This window comes from Vigna unguiculata, chromosome 7 (genome assembly GCF_037176805.1).
Source record: "Vigna unguiculata cultivar grain cowpea cultivar isolate G323 ecotype 2 chromosome 7, ASM3717680v1, whole genome shotgun sequence".
NCBI classification, from domain to species: Eukaryota; Viridiplantae; Streptophyta; class Magnoliopsida; order Fabales; family Fabaceae; genus Vigna; species Vigna unguiculata.
Genome location: NC_140798.1, coordinates 34,309,898 through 34,329,923, shown reverse-complemented (window position 1 = coordinate 34,329,923; position 20,026 = coordinate 34,309,898). Strand labels below are relative to the sequence as shown.

At 32.1% G+C, this 20,026-nt stretch overlaps 3 protein-coding genes across 3 annotated transcripts; all 3 read right to left on the bottom strand.

Annotated features, from left to right (window-relative positions):
- Positions 1-1,590: 1,590 nt before the first annotated feature.
- Positions 1,591-3,397, bottom strand: AIP3 (ABI3-interacting protein 3). The gene is made up of 3 exons (XM_028081321.2): positions 3,273-3,397; positions 3,067-3,177; positions 1,591-2,091 (listed from the first exon to the last, which is right to left on the bottom strand). The coding sequence occupies exons 1-3, from the start codon at positions 3,279-3,281 to the stop codon at positions 1,831-1,833; spliced, it is 381 nt and encodes a 126-aa protein (XP_027937122.1). The 5' UTR covers positions 3,282-3,397; the 3' UTR covers positions 1,591-1,830.
- A 2,040-nt stretch (positions 3,398-5,437) lies between these two features.
- Positions 5,438-10,648, bottom strand: LOC114191995 (E3 ubiquitin protein ligase DRIP2-like). Its single transcript, XM_028081490.2, has 7 exons — positions 10,087-10,648; positions 9,329-9,428; positions 8,272-8,554; positions 7,591-8,093; positions 7,456-7,506; positions 6,564-6,636; positions 5,438-5,883 (listed from the first exon to the last, which is right to left on the bottom strand). Exons 1-7 carry the CDS (start codon positions 10,583-10,585, stop codon positions 5,710-5,712), a joined length of 1,683 nt encoding a protein of 560 aa, XP_027937291.1. The 5' UTR covers positions 10,586-10,648; the 3' UTR covers positions 5,438-5,709.
- Positions 10,649-16,568: 5,920 nt separating this feature from the next.
- LOC114189582 (pathogenesis-related protein PR-4-like) lies at positions 16,569-17,358 on the bottom strand. The gene is made up of 2 exons (XM_028078186.2): positions 17,074-17,358; positions 16,569-16,883 (listed from the first exon to the last, which is right to left on the bottom strand). The coding sequence occupies exons 1-2, from the start codon at positions 17,329-17,331 to the stop codon at positions 16,713-16,715; spliced, it is 429 nt and encodes a 142-aa protein (XP_027933987.1). The 5' UTR covers positions 17,332-17,358; the 3' UTR covers positions 16,569-16,712.
- Positions 17,359-20,026: the final 2,668 nt, after the last annotated feature.

Below are 20,026 nucleotides of genomic sequence, written 5' to 3'. Positions count from 1 at the left end.
AAAGTGAGATTAAATGTATGACGAGATTGAGCTATAAGGAGAAAAAATAATGTGTACGAAAATTGATGTGTGATAAAATCAATAATGTGATTGAGATAGAAGGATGCCAAGTAATTCATTTATCTATAGTTTATTAATTTTAGTATATAAATGGCTAATAATTTATCCATTATTTCTTCAAATCAAAGGGACAAAATTAATCCAACCGATTTTGTAGTTAGTTTTTTAAAATTTATCTTTAAAGAAATAAAAAAATTGTTTTACAAAATTTAATTTGGAAAACCTTTCAAAAACATAACTATAAAAATCTTTTTTTTAAATATCATTTTTTATAGAAAGACTGAATATCCATTCATAAAAAAATATTAATTGATAGATTAAAAAGAATTTTTATTAAATGAATATAATTTTAGATAAATCTTTAATAGATTAATAGACTTTTTTCATTATATCCATTATATACCAAAATAAAATTTATTTGATTCATCTGGTTTGTCTCTAAATACAAATTGATATGCAATTTTATTCTATGAATTGGTATGATCATTCTTCAACTTCAACCAAATATTTTAAAAAAGAATACAGTGATTAATTTGGATATTCCCACTCTAAGTATTTAACTATTACTTACTAATTAAAATTACTTACTAAACTGGAACAATTTTGTATTAGTTGGACCAAGTATTTAATGATGCAACTTAAATGGAAAGAAAACATGTATTTAACATGGTATAAGTTGAATAATTTATTTATTAGTATTTAAAAAAAAAACTTCTATTTGTCTTTGACTTTGTCCAGTGTAATTTGCATTAAAATTCTTTATGCAAAATTACATATTAAAATAAAATGTCAAATACCTTAATGCAAGGCCAGGAACCTAACGAAAAACATTTTAAAAATTTCCAAGATGTAGCTCTTGAGCTATTTAATTCCAATGACCGATATAAAAATATACCCAAACTGTCTAGTAAACTAAATGGTTTGAAGTAACATTTTCTGATAATAGGAGAGTAAAATATGTTTTCGATATCTTAAATTTAAATTTTAAAGTGCTATTATTTTGACACACAACATATTTTTACACATACTTTACATCCACTATTTTACCTTTTAATCTTTTTCTTTCTTTACATATACAAAAGTTAACTTTTTTAAATGAAGAAAATACTTCTAAAAGTGAGCTGTCAAGTGGTGCATCTAGTGTCAAAAAACATTTTCCTAAATTTTAAAGGTAAGTTTTGGTCTCTCTAAATATATTATTCCTTCTTGGTCTTTCCAATGTTAAAAAGCACCACTTTTAGTCCACAAAATATTTAGATAACCCTCTACAAAGAAATAAAGTACTTCAAATAATGGTTCAGAATACTAACAATACTGTTTTTCAGAAATAGTTGAGAGAATCTAAAATCAAACTTCACAAAATTTTAAACAGATTACACATGTATTTTATCCTCTCTTTTTTTCATAGAATCATCTTTCATTACTCGAGTTTGACTCCAAAAACTCATTACAACTGTATTACTTCGAACTTAATCTCAAAACTATTAGCTAAACTAGGACACCCTTCCGCTAGTTAATTCACGTACTCGATGACCTCAATAAGAGAGCAGATTTTACACACCCCTCCTCCCCTTGAGGATAGTTTAAGGGAACATGAAATTCAAGAAGCCAAATAAAGCAGAAACCTAGGCCAACTATTGAAAGAGGTTCAAGCAAGACAACAAACATTCTAAAATTGAAAGAGACAAAATGATTCAAATTCCAGAGGTCCAATAGGTCATATTAACAAAAAAGTAACCAAGTAGATATCTATCAACAAGAAGTAAGTACCTAATCCTCCTCAAGGTTGATCGAGTCATTGAACTTTGCATACAAAATTTTCTTCAGTTCAGCCATCTGAGCAAGTACAGATTCTTTCTCCTCTTCAAGTTTTTCTAATTTTTGACTCGTCACCTCTTTCATCTGTTCAATCCTGCTCTCAACTTCATCCTTTGGCACATGAGCAAAAACCTCCCCTATTTGAAACCGAACCACCTCTTCATCTGTGAGAATCAACTCGTTGCTTGCATCCTCCAAATTATCATTTGATTCCTATAAAAAATACCTTGCTGTATTTGCATCATACTATGAAAAAAGAAGCCAAATAAATTTACCATAGCAAAATGCTTGGATGGCAGTGAAATTAAATTCACAGCACGACTGGCAGAACAGACACTTCACCAACAAGACAACAACTAAATTTCATTATGCCGTTGTGCATGTGTTTAAATATATTGAAACAGAGAGTAGAGAAAACAAATTAATAAAACTGAAATTTAAACCTTTTGTGCGAGTGTGTTAAGGATGTTACTTTAGTAGGTTACTCAAGCAAAATTAGAATTAGTTAGTCCACATACTCTTTTTTTGCAGGATATAATCATGTAATTGTCTTCTATCTTTTCTCTAATTCATTTTAGAATTGGGAGTCAATTTTCTTAACTTCACACAGTATCTATGTTCTTTCTAGTCCGCTGCCATAGAGTGTTGGCAAGAATCTTAACATTACTATCCTAACATAGTTCACACGGATCCAGGGAAATTTTTGGTATTGATACAAAGAAATTATTCACTTACGTCCTGTCTCTACCAAAGGCGTCTATCCACTCTACCAAAGGCATCCACCCAAGGATAGATATATTAATGAAAAGCTAAAAAAAGTATCAGTATTTACATGAAGTAGTTCAAGACGTTTGGAATACCCTTTTGCCACCTTCAATTCACATGTGTCCCAGTAAACTCAATTCGATGATGTTCGGTTTCCCTCAAAAGTAGGTTTACACACCAACATTTGGCTTTAACTCATGTTTCAATTGGTAACAATATCAAGGTTGATCTAGTAAACTCAGTTTGCAAAATGAAATTCATTACATTAACACTTGGGGGTCGTCATAAGTTCTAAATCTTAAGCATAGAGGGATTTCGATAAATATAACCAAAAAAGTAAATAAAATGCTCTGCACAAACACTACTAAACAGAAAGGGCTGATAGTAGAAACTGAACACGAATTAAAGAGTTGCATAGAATACCTTAGCGATTTTGATTTCATCTTCAAGCTCGTGAAAGCGATTATTCAACCTTCCAAATTTGTTGATGTTCTGTTGGTCCTCCCATGTCACTTCCGTCTCAGATCCACCCCCCTTTTCGGATTAAAAAAACAAAAACGATCAGCTTTAACATGAAGCCGAGGAAATAGCAAAGTGCAATCTGAAGAGTTATCATGGTTTTCCATTACCTGCTGCATTTTGTGATTCGAATTCAAATTAGGGTTTCTGATCCGACAACAATACAAGGATGACTAATGACTCCCCTTGTAATGTTAACAGGACTAATATTTGTACCGGTGCTATAACAAAATTTAACATTTAATAATAAAATAAAATTTATAGTATATAAAAAATTGATTCATGTTATATATTGTATTTGAATTAAAATAATAACAATAATAATTTATTATTAATATATATATATATATATATATATATATTATTTACAAATATAATAATTTAAATTATTATTAAATGATTTTTGAAAATAATATGTTGACCTTGGGAGCGATTGAAGTAATAGGATTTCTTGGATTCAAAACGAAGAGGCATGCCAAAAAATTGTTTTTATATATTTTTTGTTTTAAAAGTATAATTTATATATGAAACGGCAAAATTTTATTTTATAAACTTTAAGAAAAAATAAAGTAAAGAAAAGGAAAACATTTTAAATCTAAAATAATAATAAAACTATACTTATCGGTGATGTGTAGTAGATTGACTTCAAATATTGTTTTAAATCTAAATTAATCACATATACACTTTACACTTTGAAGTTTCACTACATATAATTTGTGAAAGAAGGAATTTTAAAATTTATTTTAAATGCTATTGGACATTTAAAATGATCGCACTTTACTTTAGAAAATTATAAAAGATAACTTTTTTTTTCTCATGTAATACTAAGTAGTTAATGAGAATCAATTCTTTTGAACCGAAATAAGGGATTGAGATATGATAAATTGTTAACTTTGTCTTACTTTTTAATAGTGAATTTAAGTATGTTTAAAAAAAAGGTGAAAGTTCGATTATTTGGATTAAAGAAATAAAGAAAAAAATTATGAGATTTAAAAAGAAATAAAAAGAAAATTTATGAAAATCAATGATACTGTGTTTGAATATATATATATATATAAAATTTTAGACCAGACTCAATATTTTTTTTCTTGAACATAAGTTGGAGTTTTGAAGTGTTTAATGATTGAGAATGGGAAAGGAATGTTTTTTTTTTTTTTTTAATTTCTAAGTTCACTTTTGTGAATAAAGTCTAATCATGTCAGCATGCTTTTATATATCAGGAATTCAAGTGTAAATCTAAGTCTCACATTGACTAGAGATAAAAATGAGAAAGTAGAACACACTAGAAATAAAAAATATTTCTAATGTAGTCATGAACTATACATACACATTAAAATATGCCAAACCACATTAAAATCTTCTTGTGTTATTTTTTTTTTCCTTTATTCTTTTCTTTATTGTCTTATTGCCTTGTTCCTAACATCATATGATAATATTTAGTCACATAACTTTCAAATTAAATTAAATTTGAGAGATAAATTATATTTAATGAAAGAAACCAAAAGCCTTTATTTATAAAAGTGAAGTTAAAGCCATTGATATTATTAAGGTTTTGAATTTTAATTTTAAGTATAACTCGATCTTCTTCTGATTTTTTGTGATGTCATATAATAAATATTAAAATTATATTATATTAGTATTCTAAATTTTTTATTAAGATATTTTAAAACTTTAAAATTAATGACCAAATATTTTAAAAGCACATTTAAAAAACGGTACATAAAAATCTTTAGAGAATCTAAATTCCTTGATTTTACATAATTGATTTAGTAAAGTGAAATTTTTATTCATATTTATAGTTGATATAAAATCTTCGATATATCACTTTACACCAAAAATATAAAGCATGATAATGAAAGAAAATTCGATATCAAGTAATATAAATTGAATATACTCCACTTAGATTTTGGATTGACTCTCATAGCACATTGAAGTAAAATAATTTAAATTTAACTCAAAGTTATAAAATAGTCTTAAAATGAAATTTAAACTTACTCGTATATTATAATTTGATTTTTTTTTAATCGATGGAATAGATATCGTCTTAATAAAATCAACAACTTTCTAAAAGAAATTCAAAGCGGTTAACAGAAAAGTATATTTTCAATTCTATATTTGTATTTTACTTATTTGCTTTTTTACTATTATTCACGGTTCTTCCTTTCTCATTTTTGTCTCCTAATCAAATCCCTGAGTTGCTTTCCATTCTCAGAGAACCATAGACCTTAAATGCATAATATTAAAAACACCATTACTCAAGTAAAAAACACTAACGTAGTTGAAGTCTGATACGATTCTTACCAAAGGGAAGACATGATCTGACAAAATGTTCGATTATCCAAAGAATAACAGCAAATGGAAGGGAAGTAATAAAATTGGTGGCTGCACATACTCAGTCACTAGCAAAACAAAATCACACAGATTCCTCGTCTAAATGAACAAATCTCTAGGCAGTAATGTCGGAGACAACGGTATCAAAACAGTTGAATGTGTGTATGTAAAAGTACCGCGTGAAAATGATATATATAGATAGAACAGGGAACATGTTCAAGGGGGCAATGTCTTTCGACAATACGATAAAACCATCACAAAATCTTTGGCTGAAGACCCCACTGATGCCGGTATCCTTTTCGAGGTTGAGGCTGTCCGGAACCATAGATCTACCAAAGTATGCAGTTGTAATGATGGAAGAACTGCTTGACCCCGGCACATTATTTCCACCTGTGCAAATTACAAACACTTACCACTGCCCAAATTTTGCTTATGTAAAACTTCAATTATTTCTTTTTCTCTGAAATCAACACTTGTTAAATCGTAATTTACGTCCAAATAACTTCAAATCTTATGGCAACTGAAAGTTCATAACATGCAAAACATGCAAAGTTCTATCTACAGCTATATATGATGCAACTATTAAATATCCTTGGGACCTTAGGGACAGGGATGCACCAGAGACAACAAAATTTGAGACCAATATAAGCGAAATTCAGGTATTGTCCTATTTTCAGTATCATCAATGTTAAATCAGTTCTTAGTGCCTAATTGGTGACTTGGTGTTAGAACTTCGACACAGGAAATTTGTTTCCAAAATCTTCAGCAAATTCTGTGGTTGCATGGGGTCGTGTCAGTAGTTCTGCATTTGTAATATTTACTGCTTCTATTACCTAAAGCATACAAAGTTTAGTAAAATTCTCCACAAGGCAGCACTATGTTCTTGGTTTCCTATAGTTTCTCGCAAACAACAATAAAGACACACCTTATTCAGAAAACGATTCAGGACCACAAGTTTTTAGAATCCTTGAACCAAAACTAATTCCAGAAGAAAAAAAAAAACAGAAAGGAGGAGATAGAGAACGTGCCAGCAATTCCTTGTTCTTAAATAGTGATGATAATTTACTCACCTCTGCTTCACTGGAAAGATTAAGTTTCTTCACAAGGTACTTCTGAATAAATGAGACGGGCACATTACCATCCCTGTCATGAGGTCAGGAATAAAGAATTACATAATCATCACATATAAATTCTTATCATAAACAAAGGGAATGCATTTAAGAAAATTAGCAGAAAAAGAAAGAGATAAAGCAACAATAAAATGAAAGCCAGAAAAATCAACGCATTTCAAATTATTCAAATGGAAGCTGAGTTTCTCTTCGCGAAAACTGTGATTCAAACAATAATCACTAATCTGTGCATCTGCTACCTAGAATAGCACAGCAAAATGAAATCGACATATGACTTATAGCTTGTCTGGTTTTGCGTCACAAAAGACTCACGCTTAATTCCCACAAAAAGGGAGAAAGCTATACACATTAGCTTTGGATTTCCTAGTTCCTTATGTGCGCTAGCCTGTGGGAAGTGAAACCAAACAAGCTGTAAGACAATGATCACTAATTTGCTGATTTTTTAATCTATGGTTGTTCTAAGGAAAGAGTAAGTCTAAAACTAAGTTATAAAATTTGGAAGGTTAACTTTTCACTATTTGCATTCTGAACTTTCTTTCAATACTAGATGAAGTGTTTGCCTGAACATCTGTCAGTCATATCTAAATGCAGTAACATATTTTTCTCTTGAGTTCCAATATAATCCTTAAGAGTTTGAGAACTCATGATAGAGCGTATATAAACAAACGCGCTTTTTTATATCTTATTATTCTTTGCTAGCTTAATTATGACACCAAAATGAGAAGCAGTTATCCACAGGCGAAAGTCATAGTCATAACCAAAGAAAAACTTCTAATTCAAAATAAATAAAGTAATTATACAAACAGATTAGCAATGAGATCAGAATAATTACTTTATTCTCAAATAACATGCTGAGATCTGTGGCAAGGGAACATCTCCTTTCCTGAATAATAACATCAATTCTTTAATGACAACAGAAGCTCAACATTTTGTTAGTACTATGATTGTTGTATACAAAAAGACTTACTGGTCCTCTGAAGCAACTAATGAAAACCAGATAGGACTGTTTTTTCTGTTGCACTTGCTCCCTGTTGCATTTAGTGGAGCTGGGGATGAGGCAGACATTTCAGATGCTGCAACTCTTTTCTGACCAGCAGGACGCAACCTTCTTCTCTTCACTGGTCCCGAAGGCAAGCTGTTTGCATCCTTGTCATCCACAAATATTGTTTTATGTCCAGTATCCTTATTTTTGGATTTTGGAATGTTTAGTTCACTGTGGACAGAAACAGGTTGGTCTGTTTTGGTTGTAATTTCAGGTATATTTTGACCAGCATGAGGAGTAACTGGGGACTCTAATTTGGCAGGAGGAATTGCTTGTGAATTTGACCTGGAGGACTTTGTTCGGTTGGCAGCTTCAACAAGACAGTTCAGTGGTGTCCAGAGATCAACCTTCCCTTCTGCATGTTCCACACTGTTCTCTTTATTTTCATTAGGCTTGTGCTTTTTAGAAGGCTCAGCCATGGAAGGATCCTACAACCATATAGGGAACCAATGATTATACATGACCATTATCACATTGTGCATGACTTACATGACCATTATTACTTAAAACTAAGGCTTAATTAATGTCACATAAAAACCAGAAAAAGTACAAACACATAAAGAAAAATTAACACCAAGTCCTGTTGCCCCATAAAATTGAGCTTACCATATTATCTTCACCATTTGTTTCTTCCTTCTTTATGGATTCTTCAAGAAGAAAACTGCATCCACGTAAAGCAGCAGCAGCTTTTCTTGTACTGGTTTTAGTTCTCTTTCCTGTAAAGCCGGGTTGCATTGAAACTTTGGGAGCACTGACTACCAATGATGAAAGTGATCTTTCCTTCCTTTTAGTTGGCAGTGATATTGAAGACAAAACTTCTTGGGCCTTGATCTTTTTTCTCTTAAACGGGAATACTTTTGACCTTATATCTTGCAAATTATGATCTGGCCTGTATATAATCAATAGGAATCCTTGATTATTTCGCAAACATCCAACAAATTTACTAAACTGCGTTTTTTTTATATAAATCTACAAAAACAATTTATTCATGCAGCCTCTAAGTATAACTCTCATTCAAATATAATATACTTGAAGATGGAGAAGACGTCACTCTGAGTTTCATATTGAAGATCCATTATATAAAAATATCAGTCTTCATCAAAAATCACAAGCTGCAAATGAAATTCACATACAAGATTCAATCTCGGTTGAAAATGTTAAGCTATTAGTAGTCTTTCAGACTTAGGAAGAAGGGTGCCCTCTATAATATGATAGATGTTCAGAACTATGTATCTGACTTATCAGTGAAAAAATTCAACACAGATGCAACTTATATGTTGTGATTAACATTTCTGCAAGTAGGGAAGAGAAAAGTATAAATCCAACTTAAAGAAAGAGAATATTCAGTGATGAAATTTTGCATTACACAGTGAAAGATATTCAAGACCACAACCTTCATTCGCTCACACCAGACAAACAGGTTTTATACCAAGAAAGAAAAAGGAAGAGATTGATCATGAGCATTAGTAAATATTCTCATGTACAAGCAAACAACAAATACTAACAACGAAGTGAAGAGAAGACGCAACAGAATAAACAACGTTGCAGATATTAATCCATTTCCAACGAGAAATTCCAGCAGCATGTTAGTTCAGTTCAGTTCAAAAGAATTCATAAATTGCAAAAAATGCAAAATTAAGTTGGCAAACAAAGAGCAACCGACCTGAGCTTTTCAACCGGAAGACAGCCTAAATCAATGTTGCACACAGGACAGCAATCCATCTCCTCATCCGATAGTTTATCATATATGCACTTCCTGCAAACTGGTGTTCGAATGATACTTCAGTGAATTGCAGAGAAGATCCTCGAAAGTGTCGACAAATGAACTCAAAACATGTGCAAGCAAGAAGATGTAAGTGTGTGATTCAGGAATGTCATTAACATCACACGCTGCTCGAATTACCAAACAAACATATCATGAAAGTCCACTGCATCCTAAAAAAGCTTCACAACAGTACGCCACCTCAAAACACAATTAGGATGATTCCATTCCTTACCCGTGAAATCATAGAAATGCAAACAACCGAAAAACCACAAACAGAAAAGTAAACCATGTAAGCCCAGCTATCATGTCAATCTTATTGCTCTACCGAAGCCACAAAACAATTATTTAACGTTCTCTTCACGCAATAGCAGTAATCTAAGACGAAAGTGTCGTAGGAAACCAGATCACCGAAATCACCAATCACAAGTATCAAGCAAGCGCATTGAAAACCCAAATCATGAAAATCCAGCCAATTAGATATAAATTAGAGAGCAAGGACAAGGATGAGTAAGAACCCAGAGGGATTAAACAAAGAGCAATGCATTGCAGATTGCGGGGTAGGTAAACTGGAGCAACGTCAGAATCCGGGTAAATTTTTTCAAGAGCAGCATAGAAATCAGAAAGTGCACAGAAATCGAAGGGTAAGAGAGACGAACAGGTGTGGAGGCAGAGAGAGATGGTGGTGGCATCTTTGTAGAAGTTATGGCAGAGAGGGCATGTCATGCATGGTCGTAGCGTATCTCTCTTCACTTTCACCACCTGGCTGGACACCATCGCTACGATAACGAATAAATTAATTAACTTTGCATTCCAATCCTGCCAAGTGAACCACACCACACCACGGTGGTTCTGTCCCTGTTGGATTCGACGTGGAACCGATATGGATCTGGGGAGGGAATTCAGGTGGCGGCTTTTGGGGGCCAAATCCCCAGATGGGGTTCGATTTTCGGCAGAAAAACTACGTAAAGATGAACCGGGCACCGTCCAATGTTGTTGTCGTTGTTGGGTTTGGGTGTTGTTGGTGTTAGACCGAGACAAAGAAAAGAGAGCATGAAGAGAAAGAGAAGAAGAAGCAAAGCAATACACACGCCATACACACACACACACTACTAACAAACCAACGCTTCTTGTGCCGTGCGTGTGTTTGTGTGTCATTCACATATTTGACTTCAACTCTCCCAGATTATTACTGTTTACTTTGGTAATACCATGTATCACTATTCCTTAACTGTTTATCCCAACCTCCTCGTTTTTTTCATCCTATCTTCTCCCTTTCTGGTTACCATTTCCCCCAAAATAGCAAAATTTTCTGTTACCAACATCACCCAAACACACATACAAAACTTATTATGTTTTTTCCCAAGTTCTGACACCCCTGTGACTTTCCTCCTCCTCTTAAATTACGTAAACAAAATTAAATTTTATGCCTCAATACTCATTAATTAACATTACCACTAATTTTGTTTTCCACTTATGCATTTATCAGATGTAGTAACTAAGGTCTCGTTGAGATGTGTGTGTGTGTGTAACGCTACTTAATGGAACAAACATTGATGTCTAAGAATCTCTAACAGGGAAGTTGACTTATGGGTGCTAGATCCTATCTATGCAGCGTCTCACTAATAAATCACGTAGCGTATGCGTACTTAACCTATTTCACCCCATAAAGTTAACCAATTTATTTTTTCACTTAATTATATTTTAGTTTATTTAAATTAAATTATTGAACTTTCTTGTTTCAAAATATTATTAACCAATTATATATCTTTATCTTGAAAGTTCAATAAGTCCATTTTATCATTTAATTTGAATTATGAATTTGTTTTAAAGTTATGTAATTTTATGTGAGAGTAGATATTAAGATAAGAAAAATAATAGTCACTCGTTGTCTGGTAACTGAGGAGAGTTTGAAGCGTAAGAAAAATAATTTGGAAAAATTTAATATCCTAGTAAGAAGGAAAATATTGGTAAGACTAAACTGTCCAAATTCTAAAAGCAGAGGGATTAGCTAAACTAAGCTATTAAGATTCAATAGTTCAACAATCTTAAGTTAATGGAATCCAAAGTACTATAAAAACTTCTTTATTTATTTTTACCAATTAATTACTGCTAATATTGGTGAAACTTGTCCTTTTACTAGGTATGACATAAGTTTATAAAAAAGGTGTAATGTTTTTTTTTTTTTGAAGGGTTCAAGGATAATGAGAGATTTACAATAGCACTATTGAATCAATTCAACTAAATTATTTAATAAAAGAGTATAATGTTTCCGTTATTAGACTAACTTCATTTATCAGAGAAAAAAAATTAAATCTTTTAAATACCCTTTATTGCATCAGAAACATATAATTATGTATGGAATGAAATTAGCAGTCTTCAAATCTTAAACTTTCACACATGATAAATTTTTAAATGATATGAAATCAATCAATCTAAATGTTAATTTTTTTATAAAATAATTAAATTATATATTTCTCATGTAAATAAATGTTTTAATTAACAATACTACTTTATTTTAATTAATGTTATATATATAATTAAAAAACATACATAAGGCAAATGCCTAAAATAAATTTTGGTATATATAATCCAAAGGATAATATCAAACAGTTTAATAACAAAACTATTTAATTTTTCGTATTTTAGGTGAAGTTATTAAACAGTGATATATCGAAACCTTGAGATCTGTCACATTATACAATCAGCTTGAGGCAACTTTGAAGGGCTATTTCTTTTTTTAAAATCATTTTGTTTTACTTGAATTATTAAATAAATGAGATGGGTTATATTTTAAAGTTTATTTTGTACTGGTATAAAAATATGAGTTTTAATATTCAGTAATCGTTAATGGAAATTATTGTTTTTTTCCGTAAAATATATACAAGGGTACATAAAAAATATTATAAATATTATCTTTGTTTGAATAATACAAAAATTGTTATTTTGAGCATTTATTAACATTTAGTATTAAAAGATAGACACAGTAAGTAAGCAACATGTGGTTGTTAAGTAATTTTCCAAACATTTAATGCACTCAGAGAAGAAGGTGCAGCAAATCTACCCAAACACGTTTACTTCTTTACGAAAAAAAAAGCCAAAGCCTCTAAACACAAACACGTATCCAATATTCATTGAAAGAAATTCTGAATTTTTTTATTAAATAGTAAAATAATATATTATAAATCACAGTTGATTTTTTAGCTTTTTATACTATTTATATCTAAATAGATATACTTCTCCCATTAATAAGGAATTTATATTTATGAAAAATAATTAAAATTAATTAATCCATATCATTAAATTTATCTATAATTATAATATTTTCCAAAACTATTTTTAAGAAATGAATGTACGGAAATAAGAAAAATAACAAAGTCTTAATGGAAAGTAAAGTCTTTAACATTCTGATCTTTAAAAAATCATACCCTCATTATTTATAATTTGACAAAATTTTGTTTAAAAATTAATACAGAAAACCTTAGAACAACGTCCTATAAAATAGAAAAATTATTTTCTAATTCTCATTTTTTACTTTTTAACGTGTGAACTATTAATTTTTAAAATAAAAAATGGTGATATATTAATCAATGATTGATATTAAAACACATTAAAATATAAAAAATAGAAGTAAAAAAATAAAAATCATAATATCATTATCTTATCAAATAAAATGCGTGAAAAATGATCCTTTGCTCCTTGCCGTCTAGCAACCAGAAAACAAGAAAACGTTACCCTATTTCACTCCTCAACTCATCGATTTACTCTTGTTTTGTCCAACCACGTTGTTTTAGGAGCTGAATGGGGACTGGGTAATGAAAAGGAAAACAAAAAACAAAAAAACAGCAAAAAAGGCCAATTTGGTCTGTTGTCTGTTTGTGAATGATATAATATTTTGTTTACTAAAAATCGTTTGTGGCAAGAGCAGAAATTGATTACAAAAAACAAAGTAAGGCTCTTAATGATAAGATGAGAATGATACCGGTACAACATAGGTCAGAGTCATCATGCATCATTGGTCTGTCTATATACATATATCACGACAAAACAAAACAAAATGGTTGGGACATCCAATGAATAAGCCCACTCTCAAGTTCTCGCCGCCTCACCTCAATTTTGTCCCTGTTCGACTCTCTCAAGTAAATATTATATATTAATTAATAAAAATTACTTTATTAGGGTAAATTTAATCCATGTACGACTTTTAGTTCATGAAAAGTCAAACCAAATAAACACGTACAATTTCATATGACTTACTTCATGCATTGGGAAAGCTTTGCCTTCAGCTTCTACAGTCACAGAATGGCACACTTTGAAGTAATTAGATGTTGTGTTTAATAGGGGCCGGCACATCTATGATATATAGTTAAAATCACAGCTTTTGCAAACTCATATATTGTTTCCTCGTATTATTACATTGGAGTTGCATTGCAACGCTGTACATAGTCTCCAAAGGAATATTCAGTCATCAGATCGAAAAATGAATGTGGTAACTCGTATATTACAATGGTCTGAATCAAATGTTTCCCTTGAAAATTATGTGGAAGAAACTGAATGAAGTTTTTTTACGTGGAAATTTCCTGTCTGGACTAGAAAAAATATGATTTTATGAAGCTCATATATTTGTCTTGCTTTTTCTTGTACGCGGCGAATATCGACACTACACTGCACTGTTCAATACACATTATTGCGCACAAGGTTTCCCTGTCAACACCCGTGTATTGATTTCGCAATCACACCCACATGCAGCCTTGTACAATGTTTTATGCTATACACGTTACACAGTCTTTAACGCAATTATCTCAATTGCACGATAATATAATATACATCTACCTAAAATTTATTTGTTAAACGCATCCCCTAAATTATCGCTGAGATTCGATAATATAATAAAAGTTTTATACTAAACAAATACAAATAAATTTAAAAGAAGATCGCAACGATAAAATGGGAAAATTAGCATTTTGATTTGTTCAAATAAGAATTTTTACACTGCTGGTTGATTTTGTTTTTATTTATACACCTAGACGTACGTAAGCTTCTGCGATTTACATGGCTCACTACATTGTGTCACTGATAAATTCATAGTCCACTATCTGGCAGTTGCTGCAAGAAATCTCGTCATGTATAAGATGTTGAATTAAAGTTTTCATATGAATAACTCAACTTTTATTGTCTTGATTTATTATATTTATTAACAAAGATATTCTTCTTGGTTGGTAAGAGTGATTCAAGAGTTTTACCAACATTTTCATGATTGGTATATTATATAGAGTTAAAAAAGTCTAAATTAGCTCAATTGACGGTCAAGAAAGAACATTACGCGCTCGAGTTTATACCTACCTACATATAGAATTTAAATTCTCTGTTACTGTTACTGTTGTGTCTTTCAAAGTACGATTTTTATATTTTAACTTATATTTAAAAAAAAAATCTAACATATATTAAACACACACCACTAAAAAGTAGTTTTTTTTTTCTTATTTTGGAGTATATTTGAATTCAAATTTGTAAAATGTGTCCATAATTAAGTTGCACGATATTATAGGTAGGAATGTAAAAAAAATCCGTACCCGCGGATAAAACCCGCAACGAGTAAGAAATGAATATTAAAAATGGATACCTGCTATCCGCGGGTATGGATATTTTTGATACCCGCATGCTAACAGGGTGGGTACGGGTATCATAGTATCCGTACCCGTGGATACCCGTACCCGCTAAACTTTAATTCATAAAAATATCCTCATATATATACTACTAAAAAACATTATGAGTCTTCATTCAGTAATGGTGGTCGGATTCTTATCCCAGATCAGAGTAGATTACTTCTAGATACTGTGGAGGCATTGATGTGTGTCAAAGACTAGTTATGGATCAACAGGTAATGAAATTAACACTTTTACTTAGATATTTTAATAAAGTGATTGTTAAAAAATTTTAATGAACTTCTTATGTTTTCAGGCTCTTCTAGATTAAAATTGGACAACATGAAACTTTATACAATATTGCAAGATATGGACATTGATGAAGTTAGTAATTTCTTTAATATTTCATTCAAAAATAAACTACAATATAAATTGTTAATGATTTTTTATTTGTTTGCTTTTCAAGAATCAATAGGAGAAGGTGGATTTGTTGATCCAAGCACTAATTATGGTTAAATATTTATTCTTTTAAATATTTTTGTAAATACCCGCGGGTACCCATGGATACCCGCAGATATGAAAAAAATAGGCGGGTACCCGCATAACGGATACCCGACGGATATGGGTACGGGTACGGGACAAATATTTATCCAGCGGGTAGGGTACGGGAGAGCTACTACCCGTACCCTACCCGCCCCGTTGACATCCCGAATTATAGGTGAAGTCTTCTTTCATCCTGCCAATTTCTTTTTTTTTTTAAGTGAAATCGTGTCATGAATCTACTCCTAATTGTTTCAATTTTGTCTACTTTATTGGCTACGAGGGATTCGTACAAAAAATCATTTGTAATGTCGTCATTCACCCTAATAACTTGATCCTACCTTGCAAAAAAACATTGAACGAACCCATTTTTACAAATTTGACTTTAAATGGACCTCAAATTACAAAAAAAAAACCAACCTAAACAATATAAATTCCTATTAATTATTTATTGAAAAATAATTTTTTAACAAGTAAATTTTGACAATTTTTTTTACAATTTAAAATGATATTTTTTAAATGGCTTTTTATTTTTCATTTTCTGATTTCTCTATATTTATAAAATACTTAAAAATTATCAAAATATAATTCCTGGTTTATTTTTAACTTTAGAATATCAAATCAAACCAAATCCACGTACTCGCAAATCAATGTTAACAATATACACTTTATTTATATCCATCCGTTGACTGAAACTTTGATATCAAACTCATAAAGGAAAAGAAAAATGATAATTTAACCAAATATTTTCTTAAACTATCAATTTAGATAAAAATATTATTTTATTACTTTATTTTAGTTACAAAAGAAATTAATCTATTATAATCATATTTATAGAAGTGTTGTGAAGTTCATCAATTTTTTTTTATCAAAATAATATTCATACAAAAAAAGAAAAAAACACTTTAGCAAAATCCACTAAGATTTTTATTGTGTAAAAAATGAAACGGAATAAAACAACAACATTTTTTCTTCCAATCGCATGCAATGCAATCGGTAAGTACCTAAAATAACTTATTGATCATGATTATGCTTGTACTTTTCTCATTAAACATAATTAATAAGAAGCAACCCTTCTGCTGAATTATACGAAGACATGTTTAGTCAGCACAGTCGACAAATTCGTAGTGAATGGTAAGATGGCCCTCAGCATTCCCATTTCCGTCGGAGTCAAGTGTTTGGAACACACTAACGTCCAAGTCCAGACCCCCGTTTTGGCATTCATCCACAATTCTAGCTATTTGCTCATCTCCTGTTCGAGTGTTTGTCACCTATAAAGTATTACTGTGATTTCTTCATCGATCAAAAGCAAAAGCATGCATGCATGTGAATGTTATTGCTTAAAGCATAACGAAAGAAAGCATATATCGTAAAATCGGTTTGTAAGATGAAGTTTGCACTGATGTAATTATATATTATGAAACAGTCTTATCTCTAGTCGATATGAAACTATCTACGTACCCTCAAGCACTTGCCACAAGAATCTTGTCCTTGAGGCCCTACAGGTCCACAGAAAGCTGTCCATCCATATTTGCTTCGCCATGAGAGGGGCTGGTTTGCGTCCCAAGTGGCGCAATACGCACTCACTGCGAGCAAATCCCAGTTATGCTGCTCCGGTTGGTATAAATGATACGTAGACTCCACAACGGCACTTTGAGCAGAGGCCACAGCCACTACACAAACCATTGACCACACGAATAGGGTAAGCTTTGTCATCATTATGATGTTAAGCTTGATTAATTTTATGGCTAGCTAGTTTCGTTGCAGTTGAGTGAATAGATTTGCTGCATTTATAGCTTCTTTGGGCCGGCACGTCTATCATTTATATATAGTGAAAATCAAAGCTTTTGCCAAACTCATTTTGTCTCCTCGTGTTAGGTTGGAGTTACGTTACAATGCTTTATATAGTATTTAACGTGGTTCGTCACTCATATATTCTTACTTTTGCAAGGAATATTTCGGTTACAAAGTGAATGCGGTATATTGATCATTCTAGACAAAATATAGAATAAAGAGACGGAAAATGTGTTTTTTTTTACACCACTTGCACTGATTGATAACTCACTTTTAAGAGTATTTTGCTTATTAAAAAAATTAACTTTTTTAGATGAGTGTAAAATATTGTTGAGTGTCCAAATATTAGTACCCTAAAAAAACTAGTCTAACAGATATTTTAGATGATTATTTGTTTCTCAACGTAAACTTATTTATTTAAATTGCCCTTTTATATATATATATATATATGATATAAAAAAATGGCATTATATCTCTCTAGTTCTAATATATAATAAATTTTCTAATGTTTTTACGCTCTTTATATTTCACACAACACTACTCCTATACGACTGTTTTTAATAATATTTTATTTTTTTATCATATTCTTGTTTTAATTGACTTGTTTAAATATAATATTTTTATTGTATAATTGTTATTTTAAAATTAATTGTGAATTTTTTTCTTTTCCAAATTTAGTTTGCAGAGAGCAATGCGCCTAGAACTGTTATATAATGCAATTAGCAGTAGATTTAGATAGGACAAAATGATGAGCGACAAAAATTGAGGTAGCCGCAAATGGCGCGTTTCTTGTCGTTAGAATAAATAAAGGAATTGACGCAAACAGAGTAGCGTTGTGTTATCCAGATGTGTTCATGGGATATCTTAACCATATGTCAAAGACCTCTGATTTTGTCTCTCTCGTCTAAATAACCTCGAGTCTATTCATTTTGAATTTTAGCTATTATCTTTTATCCCTTGCAATTTTTGTTTTATATGTTGGTTTATATTTTTTTCGAAAATGTGAGTAGTGGTGATTAAGAAATAATTAATATACATTAATTTCATATTTTTATATTAAAAGTTGAAATAATTAATGTAAGGCCCATTAAAAAAAAATCTGTTTACGTAACTCTGTCCTTAATTCTAAGGGCTGCCCTGCAACAGTGGGCCTAAAGGCTGGCCCATGATATAAGAACCCTTAGTGTTACCCTAATTTCACATTTCATTCACTTTCAGAAAAGAACCAGCCGTCATCCCCTTGCTCTCACGTGACGCTCTGCTAGGGTTAGGGTTCTGCCGTCTTCGAGCTAGTTCGAGGTTGTTTCCTACTCCATGTAAGTGTTGTGGCAGGCCCATACTTGTTTCTTTTGCTCATTCCGTTCTTTTCCCAGCTAGGGTTCCTAGTGACCATATCGTGCTTCTGTTCAGCCATCTTTTCAGCTCTTACGTTCGTTCATTTAGTCGTTGTGCTCGTGTGTTCGGTATAAAGGGCGCGTCGGGTCTTTTGCTAGCTATTCCCAGGTAAGGGAAGCTAGAACCCTCTTGTTCGGTATAAAAATGCTTGCTTGGATGTTGTTTCATGATTTTCGTGCTTATATGTGACTGTGAACGTATGGTGTGAATTGATTTGTTGTCTGGAAATGAAACTGTGTTGATGGCAGAGAGGAACAGTGGCAGAGTCTGATAGACTCGCCCAGGCGAACCTGTCTCGCCCAGGCGAGAGTTATAGGGACTCGCCTAAGTGTTTCTTCGTGAAGGGTCGCCCAGGCGACCCACTGCACGTTTTGGGCGAACGAACGTCTTGCTTAAGCGAGGAGAGTCTCGCCTAAGCGAGAACGCGCGCAGGGTTCCCAGGCTGGAAGTCGAGCTCTCGCCTAGGCGAAGGGAGCTCGCCTGAGCGAGGGTCCTCCTCGCCTGGGCGAGACCTTTCTGCCTGAGCGAGATGCTGGGTGAGAAATGGTTTGGTCTCGATGTTTCTTGGATTTTAAAAAGTGAACAACATGCTAGTATGAGTTTTATCTTTAAATTTATGAACTGGATTGCCTGTATAAATGGTGTGGCGGGCGAGTGGTGAGTTGTGAGTTTTGACGTGACGGGAACATGATAATGGTATGAGATGATTCATGATATTGGAGTGGCAAGTTTGGTATGAGTAACAATAAATCTTGATGGTTGGTAAACCAGGGGCATGGTTATGTTATGAGGAGAAACACTTTACTCATGTTTGGGAATAACGAGACGGTAGCGATTCAACATATGAGAAATGGAATCTTGTTATGGGTGTTGGGTTGAAATCTTGTGTGCAACATATGTATAAATTATTGGTTGTTTATGTACGTTGTTCCGTGTCAGTGCATAATTTCTTGGGGTCTCTAGGTGGGACTTTCAGGGTTGCGCTTCAGTGGTCGGGACGTAATTCCATGGCCCCTGTTAGTGGGTGTCCATGGTGGTGCCCCATCTGTATAATTAGGTAAGGATTCAAGGTAAGGTTGTATCCTGACACTCTAAGGAGCCAGTTAGTCTCACCTAGAGCGGACTGACTCTTGTGGTGAGGGTAGCAGGAGGCTTGAAACTCATTAAGGGCTAACCTTGTGGTGAGGGAAAATTTGATTCATCGTAACACTTGTATTACATAGCT

Bases quoted from the DNA above. Each gene is read 5' to 3' on its own strand.
- AIP3 (XM_028081321.2), bottom strand. The intron at 2,092-3,066 runs GTATTCTATGCA...TATTTTTTATAG, and splicing joins ATGAAATCAAAATCGCTAAG to GAATCAAATGATAATTTGGA.
- LOC114189582 (XM_028078186.2), bottom strand. From the start codon at position 17,331: ATGATGACAAAGCTTACCCTATTCGTGTGGTCAATGGTTTGTGTAGTG. The intron at 16,884-17,073 runs GTACGTAGATAG...AATACTTTATAG, and splicing joins CTTGTGGCAAGTGCTTGAGG to GTGACAAACACTCGAACAGG.
- LOC114191995 (XM_028081490.2), bottom strand. From the start codon at position 10,585: ATGACACACAAACACACGCACGGCACAAGAAGCGTTGGTTTGTTAGTA. The intron at 8,555-9,328 runs GTCGGTTGCTCT...GATTATATACAG, and splicing joins CTTCCGGTTGAAAAGCTCAG to GCCAGATCATAATTTGCAAG. The intron at 7,507-7,590 runs GTAAGTCTTTTT...GTTATTATTCAG, and splicing joins TTAGTTGCTTCAGAGGACCA to GAAAGGAGATGTTCCCTTGC.